The sequence below is a fragment of the Danio aesculapii genome, chromosome 19 (assembly GCF_903798145.1).
Source record: "Danio aesculapii chromosome 19, fDanAes4.1, whole genome shotgun sequence".
NCBI classification, from domain to species: Eukaryota; Metazoa; Chordata; class Actinopteri; order Cypriniformes; family Danionidae; genus Danio; species Danio aesculapii.
This window is the reverse complement of record NC_079453.1, coordinates 37,715,398-37,731,877: the sequence shown is the minus strand read 5'-3', so window position 1 is coordinate 37,731,877 and position 16,480 is coordinate 37,715,398. Positions and strand designations below refer to the sequence as shown.

General features: G+C 34.7%; 1 protein-coding gene across 1 annotated transcript in view; it reads left to right on the top strand.

Annotated features, from left to right (window-relative positions):
- Positions 1-16,480, top strand: part of csmd2 (CUB and Sushi multiple domains 2) — a 543,350-nt gene that overhangs the window by 385,229 nt on the left and 141,641 nt on the right. The window contains exons 35-37 of the mRNA XM_056479194.1: positions 2,795-2,998; positions 7,418-7,542; positions 15,788-15,884. Coding sequence (XP_056335169.1) covers positions 2,795-2,998; positions 7,418-7,542; positions 15,788-15,884 — 426 coding nt within the window. The remainder of the gene's footprint in view (positions 1-2,794; positions 2,999-7,417; positions 7,543-15,787; positions 15,885-16,480) is intronic.

Sequence of the window (16,480 nt, the reverse complement as noted above, 5' to 3'; positions counted from 1 at the left end):
AATGTACCTACCGTGGTTCAAACTTAAAGTGCCAGTTTCATTAACAATCTGCGTCATTACAATCTGCATGTATAATGAATCGCAAACCATTTCCTACTTAGCAGCTGCCGTGACATCCTAAAGGTCCCTTTTTATTCAAATTCATCAACAACTGTATTCCAGAAAAATATGGGATATTTGTTATTATTATTATTATTATTATTATTATTATTATTATTATTATTATTATTATTATTATTATTACTACTACTACTACTACTATTTATTTGACAAAAGTGCAAAGAAAATATACACTACCTGACAAAAGTCTTGTCGTTGATCCCAGTTGTAAGAGCAATAAATAATAATTTGACTTCTAGTTGATCATTTGGAAAAGTGGCAGAAGGTCGATTTTTCCAATGAATCATGTGTTGAACTCAGACCCGGAGTGGTAATCGGGAGGACTGGGAGAATTCCCGATGGACTGGTCCATTTTTGGCCGTGAGGGCCGGTGTCCCTAGCCGCTTGCACTCTCAGCAGTCGCACTATTTTCATTTATTTATTTATTTGACCCCAGCCTCACTCTTTTTATTCATTATTTTGCTGCTATTTATTTTCACCCAGCCCCGTGGACAAAATGCAGCCTGCAGGTTAATGATGACGTAACTATAATTCGACCGCAAACAGCGGCACCTTAGTGAATATAAGAATTTGAATAATTAACATTAATGAATATTATACCTGCTCATTAACAATTAGATGATCCACTACAATAATAAATCTGGCATAACTTGATCAGAAAAAGGGGAGTATAAGATTAAGCCTTTGTGGCCAGTGGTCAGCATGTTGCTTAACGACGCTGCCGACCCGAGTTCGAACCTCACCTGAGTAATTTATTATTATTTATTTATTTATTTTATTTTTTAATGTTACGACATATAATACTGTTTGGGTTACTTATGTATGTGTAAATATTTATTTATTTATTTTTTTTTTTTTGTGTGACCACAATATCTATAAAGATATTTTGCACAGAATATTTATTCCGATAATGCAGGAAAGGACATTATGATGTTTTGAAGAATAGTGTTGAAGATTTAGCTACCCTTTAATGTTCTCATGTTTATGAAAAACATTTGCAGTTCCAAAGCAGCTGTTTCCTTGAAAAAGACGTGATAGTGTCATTAGAAACTGAATTGGAAATGACCTTATTTTAATAGTCAGTCGTGAACTGAGGTGAGCCAGTCTAAGGCTTAAAACCTCAGGGCTGAAAAGGAGTCCCACTCCGGCCCTGGTTGAACTGCATCCTAATCATCACAAATACTGCAGAAGACCCATTGAAACCTGCATGGACCCAAGATTCTCAGAAAAATCAGTCAAGTTTGGTGTTCAGTTACATTCAGTATTGGGGCATGTGAGAGATCTGCAGAGTGGATGGCAACATCAACAGCCTGAGGTGTCAAGACATTTGTGCTGCCCATTACATTACAAACCACAGAAGAGTGCAAATTATTCAGCAGGATAGCACTGCTTCTTATACTTCAGCCTCCACATCAAAGTTCCTGAAACCAAATAGGGTCAGGTTGCTCCATGATTGGCCAGCCCAGTCACCAGACTTGAACATTATTGAGCATATCTGGGGTAAGATGAAGGATGAGGCATTGAGAATTAATCCAAAGAATCTTGATGAACTAAATGCCATAAGAGAATTGTCTAACAGATCAGAATTGTCTAACAAGTCACATTTCTCAGAATTTAGGTCTTTCACTAATTACCATATGTAATAGACAACAACAATCAGATAAGCACTTTCACAAAACTGTCTGCCGCTGCATCAAGATAATCTTTCTTACTCAAGCAAGTCCTTAAGTAAGTCCTCTGCTGTGATTCTGCCTAGTCCATCCCAACAAGATAGTCAAAAGCGACTGAGTGAATGTTTGCTTGGGTCAGATGGGTTCACATTTCAAGTTGTTTCTTGGAAAATGGATGTAGATTGGGTTATAAAAAGTATCGATAATCGACTATGACATTTTACAAATGTCCAGTTTCCCAATAAACTTTAAGCTCTGTTGAGCACTTTCTTACACACCACTGATTGCCCACTGATAGTGTTCATATGCTCCACATATATGACGCTGAATGGCTCTGAAGGTCATGCTTTCACTTCCCTTTCCAGTTTTCAAATGCACCGGTGTTTGTGTATCTGTGTTCGTGCTTAATGAACAGCGGTGGAGTGTGAAGTGATGACCTTCAGAGCCAATCACAGTCATATCTGTATCTGTTTCAGTATCGATTTGTAATAAAGTCGATACTTTTGACAGACCTTCGCAGGACCATAGGGACACTTCAGACATTTTAATTAGTGCCAGATGCAAAATTCATTCTGTATGTGCTGTATGTGTATAGTTGTAATAACTCATTTCTAATTTATATATATATATATATATATATATATATATATATATATATATATATATATATATATATATATTCTGTAGCCAATCGAGGAAAAAAAAGTATTTCCTAAGGGGGTTAATAATATTAACCTTTTAATTTAAACAAAAAAAAATATCAGACGAAGAAGAAAATATATATATATATATATATATAATAATGTTACAAATAATATAAAAAAAAAAATCTTGTTCTGTTAAATGTCACTTGGAAAATATTTTAATTAAAAAAATAAAATAAAACATTCTAATTTCAACATTCTAATAGTTTTGTCTTTATTTATGATATTGTTCCTGATTTTTTATTGCATTTTGCAAAATCAGAATTGGAGTTGTAATTGTGGCCTATGTTATTTCCTCAGCTGTCCCGAGGACCAGTGCGACCCAATGCAGCTCAGTCCCGGAGCCCAGGCATGGCAGGCGCACAGGGAATAACTTTGCGGTGGGAGCTGTGGTGAGCTTCGAATGCAATGCTGGGTACGTCCTGGAGGGTCCGAGTGCCATTGAGTGCCTGACTGTACCCAACGCTCTGGCCCAGTGGAATGGCAGCATGCCAAGCTGCATTGGTAAGCCATTATACATTTCTAGAGATTTTTTTTTTTTTTTTTTGCAGACGTAACACTTCTCTCATCCTACACAATCATTTCAACAAGAGCCAGATGTTCACAGAGTTTATCCATCTATTATTAATGACCAGGAGGCTCAAATTCAGATGAACTGGGGAGCACTAAACAGGTGGTGAGATCCATTGGGTGTGAATGGATTTTAAATATATTCGGTTTTTGCTGCAGGTGGACAGGTATTGATGCAGTTATTGTGTAGAACCTAGAGTTATTCATGTGTTTTAAAGATTTGACAGATCATTTTAGACCAGCTATGTCATTAGAAATAAGATGATTTAGATTTGTTTTAAGTTAGTTTCAAGTTATTTCAGTTCAAATTTGTTTAAAGATTTGTTTAAAATAGCATTTTATTGAAATTCATGCTTTAAATGTTATAAAGCAGTGAAGATAAAACATACATTTTTATCATATTATCATTTTATCATATAAATCATACTTTTTTCACTCAAAACTCTATTTTCTTAGATTTGCCTTGTTTCCATCAGTGAAAAAAAAGAGAAAAAAATGTTGATGATAAAATGACTAAAATATTAAGAAAATTAACACTGGTTGTAACAAATTGAGGGTAGCATGGTGGCGCAGTGGGTAGCACAATCGCCTCATAGCAAGAAGATGGTTTGAGCCCAGGCTGGAGTTTACATGTTCTCCCTGTGTTCGCGTGGGTTTCCTCCGGGTGCTCCGGTTTCCCCTACAAGTCCAAAAACATGTGGCATAGATGAATTGGGTAGGCTAAATTGTCCATAGTGTATGTGTGTGAATGATTGTGTATGGATGTTTTCCAGTGATGGGTTGCAGCTGGAAGGGCATTTGCTATGTAAAACATATGCTGGAAAAGTTGGCTGTTTACTCCGCTGTGGCGACCCTAGATTAATAAAGGGACTAAGCCAAAAAGAAAATGAATGAATGAATGTAACAAACTGACATATGTGCGTTTGTATATATTTAGGCACATCCATCGATTGAAGCCTTGTCTCCTCATTTGGATGTTTCCATAGTAAATCTCTCCATTGATTATTATACTATCAGCATAATTTTATATACATTTTCTATATATATATATATATATATATATATATATATATATATTTTTTTTTTTTTTTTTCCCATTTAGTGGATTTTCAGTTGCTTTAACGTAGCACGGTTACTCGCATCCCCATCCTCCTCCACCATATGTCTGCTTGGATGAGCACTGTTAGCTTCACATTTTCTCTGGTGGTTTTCCTGCTGAGGGGAAACAGAGCAAACAGACTCGTGCTCCTCTAGAGAGAGAGCTGTCGCCAACACACTCTCCCTGTGCCTAACAAGCAGCGACACACAGCTGCGGGCCAGCAGTCATGCCCTCCGGCTGCCACACATCCACAAACACATACACGTGCGGCAGATGTTGGCACAGGTATCACTCAGGTATTCGCGCTCTTGCAGATGTTTACCTGTGCGCTTCACTGCGGACACCAGATGCTTGACCACAGGAGCTGCACTAGGGGGAAGGTTGCTGTTCTGGAAGATTATAAAAATACGCTTGTTGAAGTCCACCAATATCAAAAATAAAGTTTTGCTTTTTTTTGGTAGTAGTATCAATATGTTAGTCTTAAAAGGATAGTTCACCCAATTATTATTACATTTTTTTTCCATCATTTACTCGCTTTGTTTTACTTGTTTAAATCCTATTAGAAGTTCTTTCTTCTGTTGAACAAAGGTTATTTTGAAAAAAAAAAGCTAGTTGCTGACTTTGAAAGTACAGGGTGCGTACGGTCTTGGAAAACAACGAAAATCATCTAATTATGACATTGAATTTTCCAGGCCAGGAAAAGTTTAGGAAAGACAGAAAAAAAATTGTGAAGTATGTACTGCAATCTTGAAGTATTTAATTTTGGTGTGTTATTCTCATTAGCAGTATAATTCTAAAATAAATGAAATAGTGAATGAATATAAATGAATAAATAAAAAGTTCAATATTTACTTTATATTTCTTTATTTCACATTCTCCGGAGATACAAAACACAAACGTTTCGGCCGAAAACAGACCTTTGGCCTTTTGAAAAACAGAAAAACCCACAAAGTTTTGGAAAGTCATAGAGATTTGTTCAACAAATATCTGTTTATTTAAATATAAGTTAGCTGTTTTGACTTATGTGTGCTGTGAAAGCATTGTAAATAAATTTGACACATATAAAAATACATTTAAACTAAATAGATTGTTGCGTGTTTTATGATATGCTGTAATAAATTTGAACGTACATCGTTTTTCTTAATATTTTGACATTACATAAAACATTAGGTCACGAAAGTTTACTTAAGTCTTGGAAAAGTCATGGAAAAATTGTGCAATCCCTGCTGAAAAAAAGAACAAACTGGTTTTAGAGAAGTTTTGGCCATATCCTGGCTGGTTTCAGCCATTTTCACCCCAGTCTAGCTGGTCAGGCTGAGAAATGACCAGCTAAATCCAGCTACAACCAGCTTGACCAGCCTGGTTTAAGCTGGGCTCCCAACCTGGCTTGCCTAGTCAAGCTGGTTTTAGCTGGTCATCTCCTAGCCTGACCAGCTAAGACTAAGCTGGAAATGCCCAAAACCTTGATAGTAGTTAGTTTTTTTCATACTATGGAAGTTGATGGGTTCCAGCATTCTTCACAAATGTTCTTAAACAGAGGAAAGAAATGCATATATGTTTACCACATGACGAACTGAATGATGAAGTAATTGTAATTTTAGGCTGAACTAACTCTTTAAGTTTATCTATAAGCTTGCTACAAAACAGCAACACAATTCAAATGTGTGCAGTTTCTCAGATCCACCACAATGGATCAACTGTTTTTTTAATGCCACCTTGAACTTTAGTTTCTCATCAGAACTTTTGACCAAATTATTGTAAATATTAGAAAATAATAAATGGTTGCTTACAGGGTGTTAATCTGAATTCTATCTTTCTACATTAATGCGTTGTAACAGTGGCTGGGTTTCTAATAAATTAGCATTTTGAAGAATCACATTACAAATGAGTTATAGAAATGGCAAAAATTTGGGTTTCTATCGCCTGGTATTAAAGTCGAATTTAAAGAATCTCACAATAAATGAGTGATAGAAATGCCAAATTTCAAATAAAGGTTTCTATAAAGGTTTCTACTCAAGCTTGAAGTGGTTTTAGACTTTGAGTTGGGTTTCCATCTCTCTGTGTTAATGCGCGTTTTGAAGTATTGCAATTGATGTAAACCAAATTTCAAATAAAAATCTATTGATTTGCAAAAAAAAAATGGTTAATGTGAAAAATATGGGATAGAAATACATTTGCCGAATAAACTCTGACATAGTGAACATAACACCCACATGACCAGCTGTCTCCATTATGCTTGCCTTGTTTACTGTTGGTTACTAGCAATACTACAGTCAGCTGCTCTAACATCTTTATGTAAACACAACTACATTGAATGTGTTTGTTTTGCTGCTAACTTTGAAAAAAATCACTCATTGTTAGCATGAAATCCCAGCTAATGAGAGGTGGAACTATTAAAAGCCAGGACGCTGAAATACCCTGTGCCCATATACAGCCCTGAGGGGGGGAATTTATTGCACAGTCAGCGTATAAGCAACTAGGACATTGAAAGTTAAATCTGTTAGACACAGTTTTCTATATGGTGAATGGCTCGTGCTACACTGCATAGGGTAAAAAGGTTTAGACCATGTAAATAGGATTTACACAGGTAGAATGAAGTTTGATTTTAGGTTAATATCACACATACTGCTACAGCACAGACACATGATTTAGTATAGTAACACTGCAAGACTAAGCAGACCAATATACAGGTGACCCCTTTGAACTACAATAAATGCTAAATTTTAAAGCTGAGGAATTTTTAGATAGACACAGCATTGCTATTAACAAATAAAACTGTGCATTTTAAGGCACTTCTGGGTACCTTTAAGTTGTGAATAAGGAAAATGGTTTTCTGGCCTAAGCCTCTACTCATTTGAATTGAGAAAACTCTCAATAATCATTTATGACCACTGCGATATCCCACATTAAAGTTCAAATTTTACTAAATCATGGTGTTCTCTGCATTCTCTGGACCTGCCACTTACAGGCTGATACTTTAATGATTTATTAAAGATGGTTCATTATCTGATATCTGAGATTAGACATGGATATTAATATAATGATTTTCAATAGCATTACAGCACACTGGGAGAGTATATTTATTTGTACCATTTGTTTGTTAGCTTTTGGCATCTGATAGAGCGTTTGGACTCAGAAACTGTGACGCATGATGTCAGACTGAACAGGCGGATGCCTTTTCATGCTGTGGGTTGTTTGTTGGTTTGCCTTCTCGATCTTTTCTTTCATTGTTTTCTGCTTTAATCTTTGTGCAGTGCCGTGTGGAGGGAATCTCACCCAGCGGATAGGCACTATTCTGTCTCCTGGCTATCCTGAGCCCTACCTGAACAGCCTGAGCTGTGTGTGGAAGATCACCGTGCCTGAGGGAATGGGAATTCAGGTATAGTTCTCTAGACAAAAATAAATATTAAATTTTTCCCATTATTTCTCAAATGTATTTTTGTGGGGGTTTTTTTGACTATACTGTATTTACCACTTTAAAACTAGATCCACTTTAAACCATTCAAAAGTCAATCAGTTCCTCCAGGATTTCTTTGGACTTTTTTCAGATTTTCTGCTTTCTTAATTCTTAAAATTTGCTGCAATATTTGCGGCATTATCTTTCTGTAAAAATATATATATATACCACAGACAAAAGTCTTCATTACATATTTGTTTTTATTACTCCTAGACCCAGACACTGGGTTCTGTAAAAATATAAAATAACGCTTAATTTCAATATTTCAAATGTAACCAAATAACAATTAAACTCTAAACATATAAATAATGAAACAAATAAAAATAATAAAGAAAATGTAAGTGCTCACAAGTTTTTTTTTTACACGAATCTTTCTTTTTTCATAGCTTGTAGCTATTTGTTAACTATACTGTATAACCATAAACATAAGAATTTCCGCAGATTTCCATATATTTTTAGCCCATCATTAATTGTTTATTAACTTGAGTAAATGTGTGTAAATCTATATTTATTTAGTTTTTAAATTAATTACAGTAATATTATTGACTAATATGAAAATGTTCATCTGATTTATGTACAATGCACTTATATCAAGTAATATTTTCTGTCTTTTAGAAGAGATACTATATGAGAGACTTGCTTTGTTTACCAAATTAAGTGAATCTAATTGTATTTGCATTTTAAACATTAAATAAAAGTAAAAAATATATATATATTTTATTATTTTAATTATTAAGGTTTTAGTTATGATACTCCCAAAATAATTCAGCAGAAATTCACAGATTTTTACCAAAATTCTCTGCAGAAATAACAAAAAACGTCCGCAGATTCCATCTGGCCCTATGTATTGGTGATGTATGGAATACTGTTTCCGGGTTCAACCTGCTACTTATTTCAATTGAGAAAATATTCATTTATGGACACTTTTGCGTCCTATCACACATTAAAATGATTTACTATAAAATCATAGTGTACACAACAGTCTCTGAACTTGCTGCATTACAAATACCAAAATTTTAACAATTATAAAAAATTAATCACTTTCTGGCCATCTGATATTATAAATATTGCGATCGTGATTTTCAAAAGTATTACAGCCCTTTGTAAACATTTAATATTACCATTTGATGAGTCTCCCCATGCAGTTTGATAGTGCGCTTTGGCCCTGAAGCCACTTCGCGTGACGTCACACTTAACAAGCGGCTATTTGTAGGTAAATTTGACTTGTATGTTTACTCATATTGAACATGTGGTGTCTTATTTGGCTGGTTAAATGCTGAGTTACAGACCATTGTAAATGTGTGTATTGCCACCTACGATATTAATGTATGCAAAGGTGTTTGCTTTGGTTGAATCAGTGTCGTGATAATGTCATAGAAAGCGTCTAGACCCCAAATTTGTGGGAAATCTGTTTGAAATGAGTTTGAAAAATTCATCCATCGCAAAATCGCTAAATCCTGGAGGGACTGGTCATTAAGACGAGTTATTATGTGTTCCTTTTCATAAATATAGGGTTCAAGGGAGCAGTATTTATTTACAATGTAAATCTTTTGTAAGCACGTGGCACAGTGGGTAGCACGATCGCCTCACAGCAAGAAGGTCGCTGTTTCGAGCCTCTGCTGGGTCAGTTGCATTTCTGTCTGGAGTTTGCATGTTCTCCCCGTGTTCGCGTGGGTTTGCTCCAGGTGCTCAGGTTTCCACCACAGTCCAAAGACATACGGTACAGGTGAATTTGATAAGCTAAATTGTCCGTAGTGTATGTGTGTGTGGATGTTTCCCAGTGATGGCTTGCAGCTGGAAGGACATCCGCTGCATAAAACATATGCTGGATAAATTGGCAGTGCATTCCACTGTGGTGACCCTAGGTTAATAAAGGGACTAAGCCGAAAACAAAATGAATAAATGAATCTTTTGTAAGCTTATGCCATTTTTTTTTAAATTCCATAATCTTCAGTTTAGTTTTTCCTAAGATTTGGTTTTAATTATTTATTTAAGCTTTAGCACTCAGAAATCTCATTTCAATCTAATTAATTAAAATAGATGTTTTTATAGAGATTATAATACATATTTTTTTCAGGATTATTTTAGGAATAAAAACACAATTTAACCGAAATTGATAATAACTTATCAAATTTTAAAGTATTTTTTACCTCAAATTTTTTAGCAATATGGTATGCAGGAATCTATTGCTTGAATATTATTCAATATGTGTACTGCATGCAAAATTGGGAGGATTGACAGCAACAGAAAACAAAAGGATTGACAGATTGATAGCAAACGTTTTTGCTGCAGTCTGCCTGTTTTTGTGCGTTTTCAAATACTCATTAACTGCAATTGACAGAGGCAGCTTGTTTTGTTTATGTTCATTAAGCTGCTGCTTTTAACAGCATATTCTCTTTGGACTGTAATGTATGGGCTTCCCTGAGAGCGCAGAGGTGCTTTAAGAAACTACGCTGGAGAAAACAGCATTAAAATATGCATCTCTGTTCCTGTGATTTTTCTAGCTCTTCCTGAATTGTTCAGGGGTGAATTCAATTGTATAATGCCGTTATCACACCCCGTGCAGTGTGTACCGGGCTGCGTTTCACTACATATTCTCTGGCACTTTTAAATGTGGTCACGCTGAAGCGTTTAACAAGTCTGCAATGCTTCAACTCTTGTTACTTTTTTAACTGTATCAATTTTTCATTTCACTGCAGGCTATAAAAGTTTAGATTCTATGAGAAAGGTAATTCAGATTTTGAACTGTATCACTAGAGCCATCATTTCTTTCCAGTCATACTTCATAACTCGATTCAATGGTATCTTCTTGGCACGTCCACAAGGTGGTTGTAAAGAGCTTTTTGAGATTATTTGGCAACTACGATGAGTGGTCGTCTCTTAAAGGCTATATTGAAGTCAATGTTCAATGGGCCTATGGCTGATCCCTGATGAACTCCACATGAATAAGCAGCATTACTTAGTGGCGTCCCAGACAATATTTCGACTAGATATGAAATTATGTCATTTTGCACATCTGTATAACAAATATGATTATAAGTTAGACTCATTAGGAGTAACAACATTTTAAATGCTGCTAAAAAAGGGTGAAAATGAGCAATGCCAGTTGGAAATGAGTGATTTTGCTCAAGTAGCATTTGCAGCCACCTCTTCAGTCTTGCCTCGCGCTGTTGGATACAAATGTAATCAAATAAAGCCCTGAATCATGGGAGGGGTTTAGGACTGCTTACTTAATTGCCTTTAACCCAATTCATAAGATTCTCGCTGTAGGAGAACTGGAACCATGCAGAAATGATTACAGTGTCACTAAAAGTAGTAGACACAGATTTGAAGAGGGAAGATTTAAGAAAGACCCCTCAATGACATATTGTGCAATTTATTAGTTTGTAGGGCTTGAATATCCTCGCATTTACATTGTTCATGCGTTCAGATGTGTATGTAAACATTATGTGCAGTACATTATGCAAAAAGTGTCTGAAAAATAAAAATATTTATTTATTCAAAATCTTAGTAAACTACAAAAAATAAAAAATAAAATAAATTCAATCAGCACCGGCAGCTGCTATCAGTCAAAATTGTATTAAAAACATTGGTTTATTAGATTTCTGCAGAATTCTAGTATTGTGCATCACGAGTCATGTAGACAACATTGCACTGAAGTAGAAACAGCATTTGTTGCACTTAAAATAAATATGCTAAAAAAAGTCTAAATATTTAAGGGAAAAAAATGTTTAAAAAAAGTGTTCCTTGACTATTGTAAAACCCTATTAACTAATTAATTAATTAATTAATTAATTAATTAATTAATTAATTTATTTATTTATTTATTTATTTATTTATTTATTTATTTATTTATTTATTTATTTATTTATGTGTTTATTTATTTATTTATTTATCTATGTGTTTATTTATTTATTTATGTGTTTTATTTATTTATTTATTTATTTATTTATTTATTTATTTATTTATTTACTTGATTATGTGTTTATGTATGTATTTATTTATTTATTTATTTATTTATTTTCGTAAAATACTACTTAAAATGCATACATCTTTTTGTTTTACATAGTTAGTTAACTGGCTGTTTAAAAAGAAGAAATATCCCATAATGCCATATTAGATAAAATGTTGGTCTATTGAATTTTAAAAACGTAATTTAACTATATTGACCAGCCCTAATTGCCACCTCTTAGATTAGTGAGCTGGATCTAGATTGTTTTTCTATTGTTCTGAAGAATTTTCTATTTTTTTCCCCTTCTCTGCCATGCTATAAGAGACTAGATATAATTGCTGAACAATTTAGTCTTAGGTTCATTACCAGTGTACACTACTTTTGGCTTTGAGACTGGGAAGAAGAGCTCTTAACAGATGCTATACAGGGTGGATTGATGGTGTGTTTTCGTTTTGTATCAGACAGACTGCCTGGATCTAGAACTAACCCTCCCTCTCATGAAATTTCCAATGCACTGTGTGAAGCAAGCACAAATAAATGTGCCATTTGACAGCAAGGCTATCAGATGTGACAATCTTCCAGCGATAGCCAGTCATGCCACTGTGACCAGCCAATTTCTAGGCTTGTTTGAGGCTGAGGCGGAAAAAAAAAATTAATGTCTACCAAAATATTTACAGGGCTGAACATTGGGGGGAAAACTGAACAAAAGGGGGAAAAAGGAAGTGCTGCTGGCGCTTGAACTGTTATATAAAGGCTCAAATTAAGATGCCTTTAGTTGGCATAATCTTATGAAATGCTTAGACTTTAAAGAACATCATGCTTAAAAGCCAAGAGTCTGTAATAAGTTTAATGTTTTTTTAATCTCTAAATATAGTTACTACTTTTAGGGTAAGAATTTGTTTGTCAAAAAAAATCACAAGCCTGCTTTAATTTAAACCTATAGTTCACCCATAAATAAAATGACCCAATATTGTACTTCCACTTAAGTCATCCTCTATGTAAATGACTTTTTTCAATTTTATCCTGGCTCTTTCATGCTGCATTATGGTGTTGGATAGTGGCTTTTATTTTGAAGTTTCCAAAACCCAAGGGGGTTAACGCATATCTTATGAATTGGATCCTTGTTTTTGTAACAGAAGTATTGATTTATTTATTTACTTTTTCTAATTAAAAACTTTTAGTTTTTAGAGTGCTACAGTGGCTCAGTGGTTAGCAATGTCGTCTTAAAGCAAGAAGGTCACTGGTTCGAGTCCCGGCTGGGCCAGATGTCATTTCTGTGTGGAGTTTGCATGTTCTCCCCGTGTTCGCGAGGGTTTCGTCCAGGTGCTCCAATTTCCCCTACAGTCCAAATACATGCACTATAAGGGAATTGGGTAAACAAAATTGGCCATAGTGTGTGAATGTAATAGTGTATGGGTGTTTCCCAGTACTTAGCTGCTGCTGGAAGGGCATCCGCTGTGTAAAACATATGCCGGAATAGTTAGCAGCTCTTTCCCAGTGATGGGTTGCAGATGAAAGGGCATACGTGGCGTAAAAAATATGCTGGATAAGTTGGTGGTTCATTCTGCTGTGGTGTCGCCAGATTAATAAAGGGACTAAGCCGAAAAGAAAATAAATGAATGAATAAATGAGTTGCCAGTTCATTTTGCTGTGGTGACCCCTGATAAATACGCCACTAAGCCAAAGGAAAATGAATGAATGAATGAAATTCTAGTTGTAAACAAATGCACATTATGCACGACTAACGTATATGATGTACCCATGTAAGATGGGCAGACACATATATACAGCATTGTATGAGTAATATACAGTATAATGTAATACAGTAACATCATGCCAGCTAGTTTTCTTGTTCATTGTTGTCTTCTGTGGTAAACAAAGTATGTGGTTTCTGTGAGATGTGTGTAAGACAATTTCAAATGTCATACATGTCAGTCGCACAACGTGCATACAACTGTTGCTGGATGTCAGAGATTGGAGTATCTAATCATAAAAAGAATAATATTTATGTTACAAAAACAAAGTCGATCCGCTTACATCCTGAAAGCATTTGGATTAGTTTGACACATTGGCATATTATGCGTATTTGTGAAGCTTCAAAATAAAAACCACTATATATACACTATTATACAGCATTGAAGAACCAGGATAAAATTGAAAACTTCTCTGATTGTGTTCGTTTGACAGAAAAAAGGTTATATACACAGAAGATGGCTTAAAATTGAGTACATTATGGAGTAAATTTTGGGTGAACTATTTTAATCTACTTTAATGATGAAAAGGTAGAGGTTATAGGGAATAAAAAATCAAACATGTAGCCAAAATGTGTTTAACATTATCAGCTTATTTATTGTTACGGTTCTTTAAGGATTTAGATGGAGGATTAAACCAACATTTAAATTGTGTTACCCCTTTTATGAGTGATGTAAAGTGAGCAGATGCACAATCAAATATATGCCAAAAATAAATGTGAATTTATTTACAAGATGAAAAGTATAACAAACAACAAAATATATATAAGATAAAGATTGCAACAAACTAACATAACAATAAAGGGTTGTAATAAAGGGGAGGGGGAATGAAAGTGGCACCAAAGAAAAGAAAGTATTATAACAAAACACAACACTAACTTGAAACCACAATCTCTAAACTACCTAAGAAAAGAAAGTAAAAAAAAATCTTCAGCACTAACTGAACAATTCCACTAACCAAATGCATTTGTTTATTTGTGTTTTAATGTGTTTTAATATCAGCAGCATTGGCTATATTCATGATAAAACCTATACAAAATATACAATATACAACATGCAGTCATATCGGTTACTTAATAAACATTTATAGTACAAAAAACATACACATAGCAAGAACATTGAAGAGTCATATACAATATTTTAGTTCAATTAATGATAAATATTGGCGATTCATTCCACTGTGGCGACCACTGATTAATAAAGGGACTAAGCCTAAAGGAAAATTAATTACATAAATGATAAATATTCCAAATTTACTCCAGAAAACACCTTTTTAATGTATCATATTTTCTCATTTTACTCTGGGACTTCCCCATTCTGGTGATCACCCTCCTCTGTGGACTTTTTCGGTACATATTAATCTATTGGACATCTCCAAAAGATTTGATTTTTCACCTAAAGTCGAAAGTTAAGCTTTACAGCTCTAATTACGTGTCCCCCAATTTCAACTTCCTTCTGGAAGTAAATCGCAAAACCCCTGATTTTAACCTCCTCCTGTTACACTGTTATCCCACAGAGATAGATCTACCAGTTTGGTGATTTGGCCCAAGTAAAAATTTTTAACTGCCCAATCAGATTCATAAAAGGATAAAAGAGACAAGTATAAAAAAAAATAAATAAAAAAATAATAATATAAAAACAGATCAAAATGTGTTAAAACAGGTTATAAAACAATGAAAAAGAAAAGAAAGCCATAATAGTGCGATCTGCGCAGTGCTCGTTCAGTAAATGCACAGCTAAACAGATGTGTTTTCAGTCTTGATTTGAATGTGCCTAATGTTGAAGCACATCTGATCATTTCTGAAAGCTGATTCCCGCAGCGGGGGGTGTAATAGCTAAAGGCTGATTCACCCTGCTTTGACTAAACCCTTGGAATTTCTAGTTTATATGACCTATTATCATATTATGATATTACCTTTATCCTAAAGGTTAATGGTCAAAGGTCAATAAAGCAATGTTTTGTAGTCATTTCTAAACATTATTAAATAAACTAGAAAATTAGCCATGGCAACTATATTTACATTCAACCCACTACTCTCCATCAAGTTTCGTTTTTGGCCCTTCATAAGAAAAAAAAACTGGCACGCCTGCTTTATACGATGTACAATAATGTGCATTGCTAACATTTGGCAAAATTAAATATTGCTCTGTAATTATTTACATTCTCCCATATAAAGGAAAATGAAATAATTAGGACGGAAATGTAATCATTTTAAAAAGCTTTGATCGTTTCTAAACTTAATCGTCCACAAAACCTAAGCACAAAAAAGCCTCTGATGGCATTTGAAATGTTATGTAAGAAATCAAACCACGCTCCTTTTATTTGGAACATTTTTGCAACTTCTCAAGACTCCAACTTTAAAGCGCACAACGCCTGATAGCCAAGTGTCGGTAATGTTTTTCTCAGTGTTCACAAAGCAGGATTGTGCTGTAATATTTCCTCTGTTCTGTTGCTTTCTTTCAGATCCAGGTGATTAGCTTTGTGACTGAGCAGAACTGGGACTCTCTCGAGGTGTTTGATGGAGGTGACAACACCGACACCATGCTGGGGAGCTTCTCAGGTGGGCTTGTGTGATACTTCTAGAACTCGCTTCATTACATAAACACACAATGTCACCGTGATGCGATTGTTGTTGCTTTGGAAGATTCCTCTGCGGATGGGCTGAGAGAAATGCGCAGTTTGTCTTTGTGAGGAAACCTAGTTTTGCAGCAATATTTCCACGGCGGTAAGATGTATAGTAGAGTTACTGCATTTTGGAAACGGTTTATACATCATAAGAACGATTCTTTACTGTCGCTACTGTGCATTTGTGATGCATTATAGAAAAGAGAAGCTACTTACACAGTAGGGAAGCCTAATGTTTCCTTTTTTTATTTGCACAAAGACTGTGCACAAATGTTGCAAGTGCCCTAGAGAGAGATAAATGAATGAAACATTCTAAAATGAATAACGGCATACAGAGGGAAGACAAATGGGCCAATCAGATCCACACACTGAGCCATATGACTAAAAGTGTTCAGATGAATGTGTGTAACGATTTTCATCTGTTTTGAGCGTTCAGAAATGAAGGTTGAGGAAAGAGAAGAAAGTATATTTTTATTGTATTTCCCTTGAATGCAGAGCAGTGTAAATGCCAAGACATCATAAAACAGGATA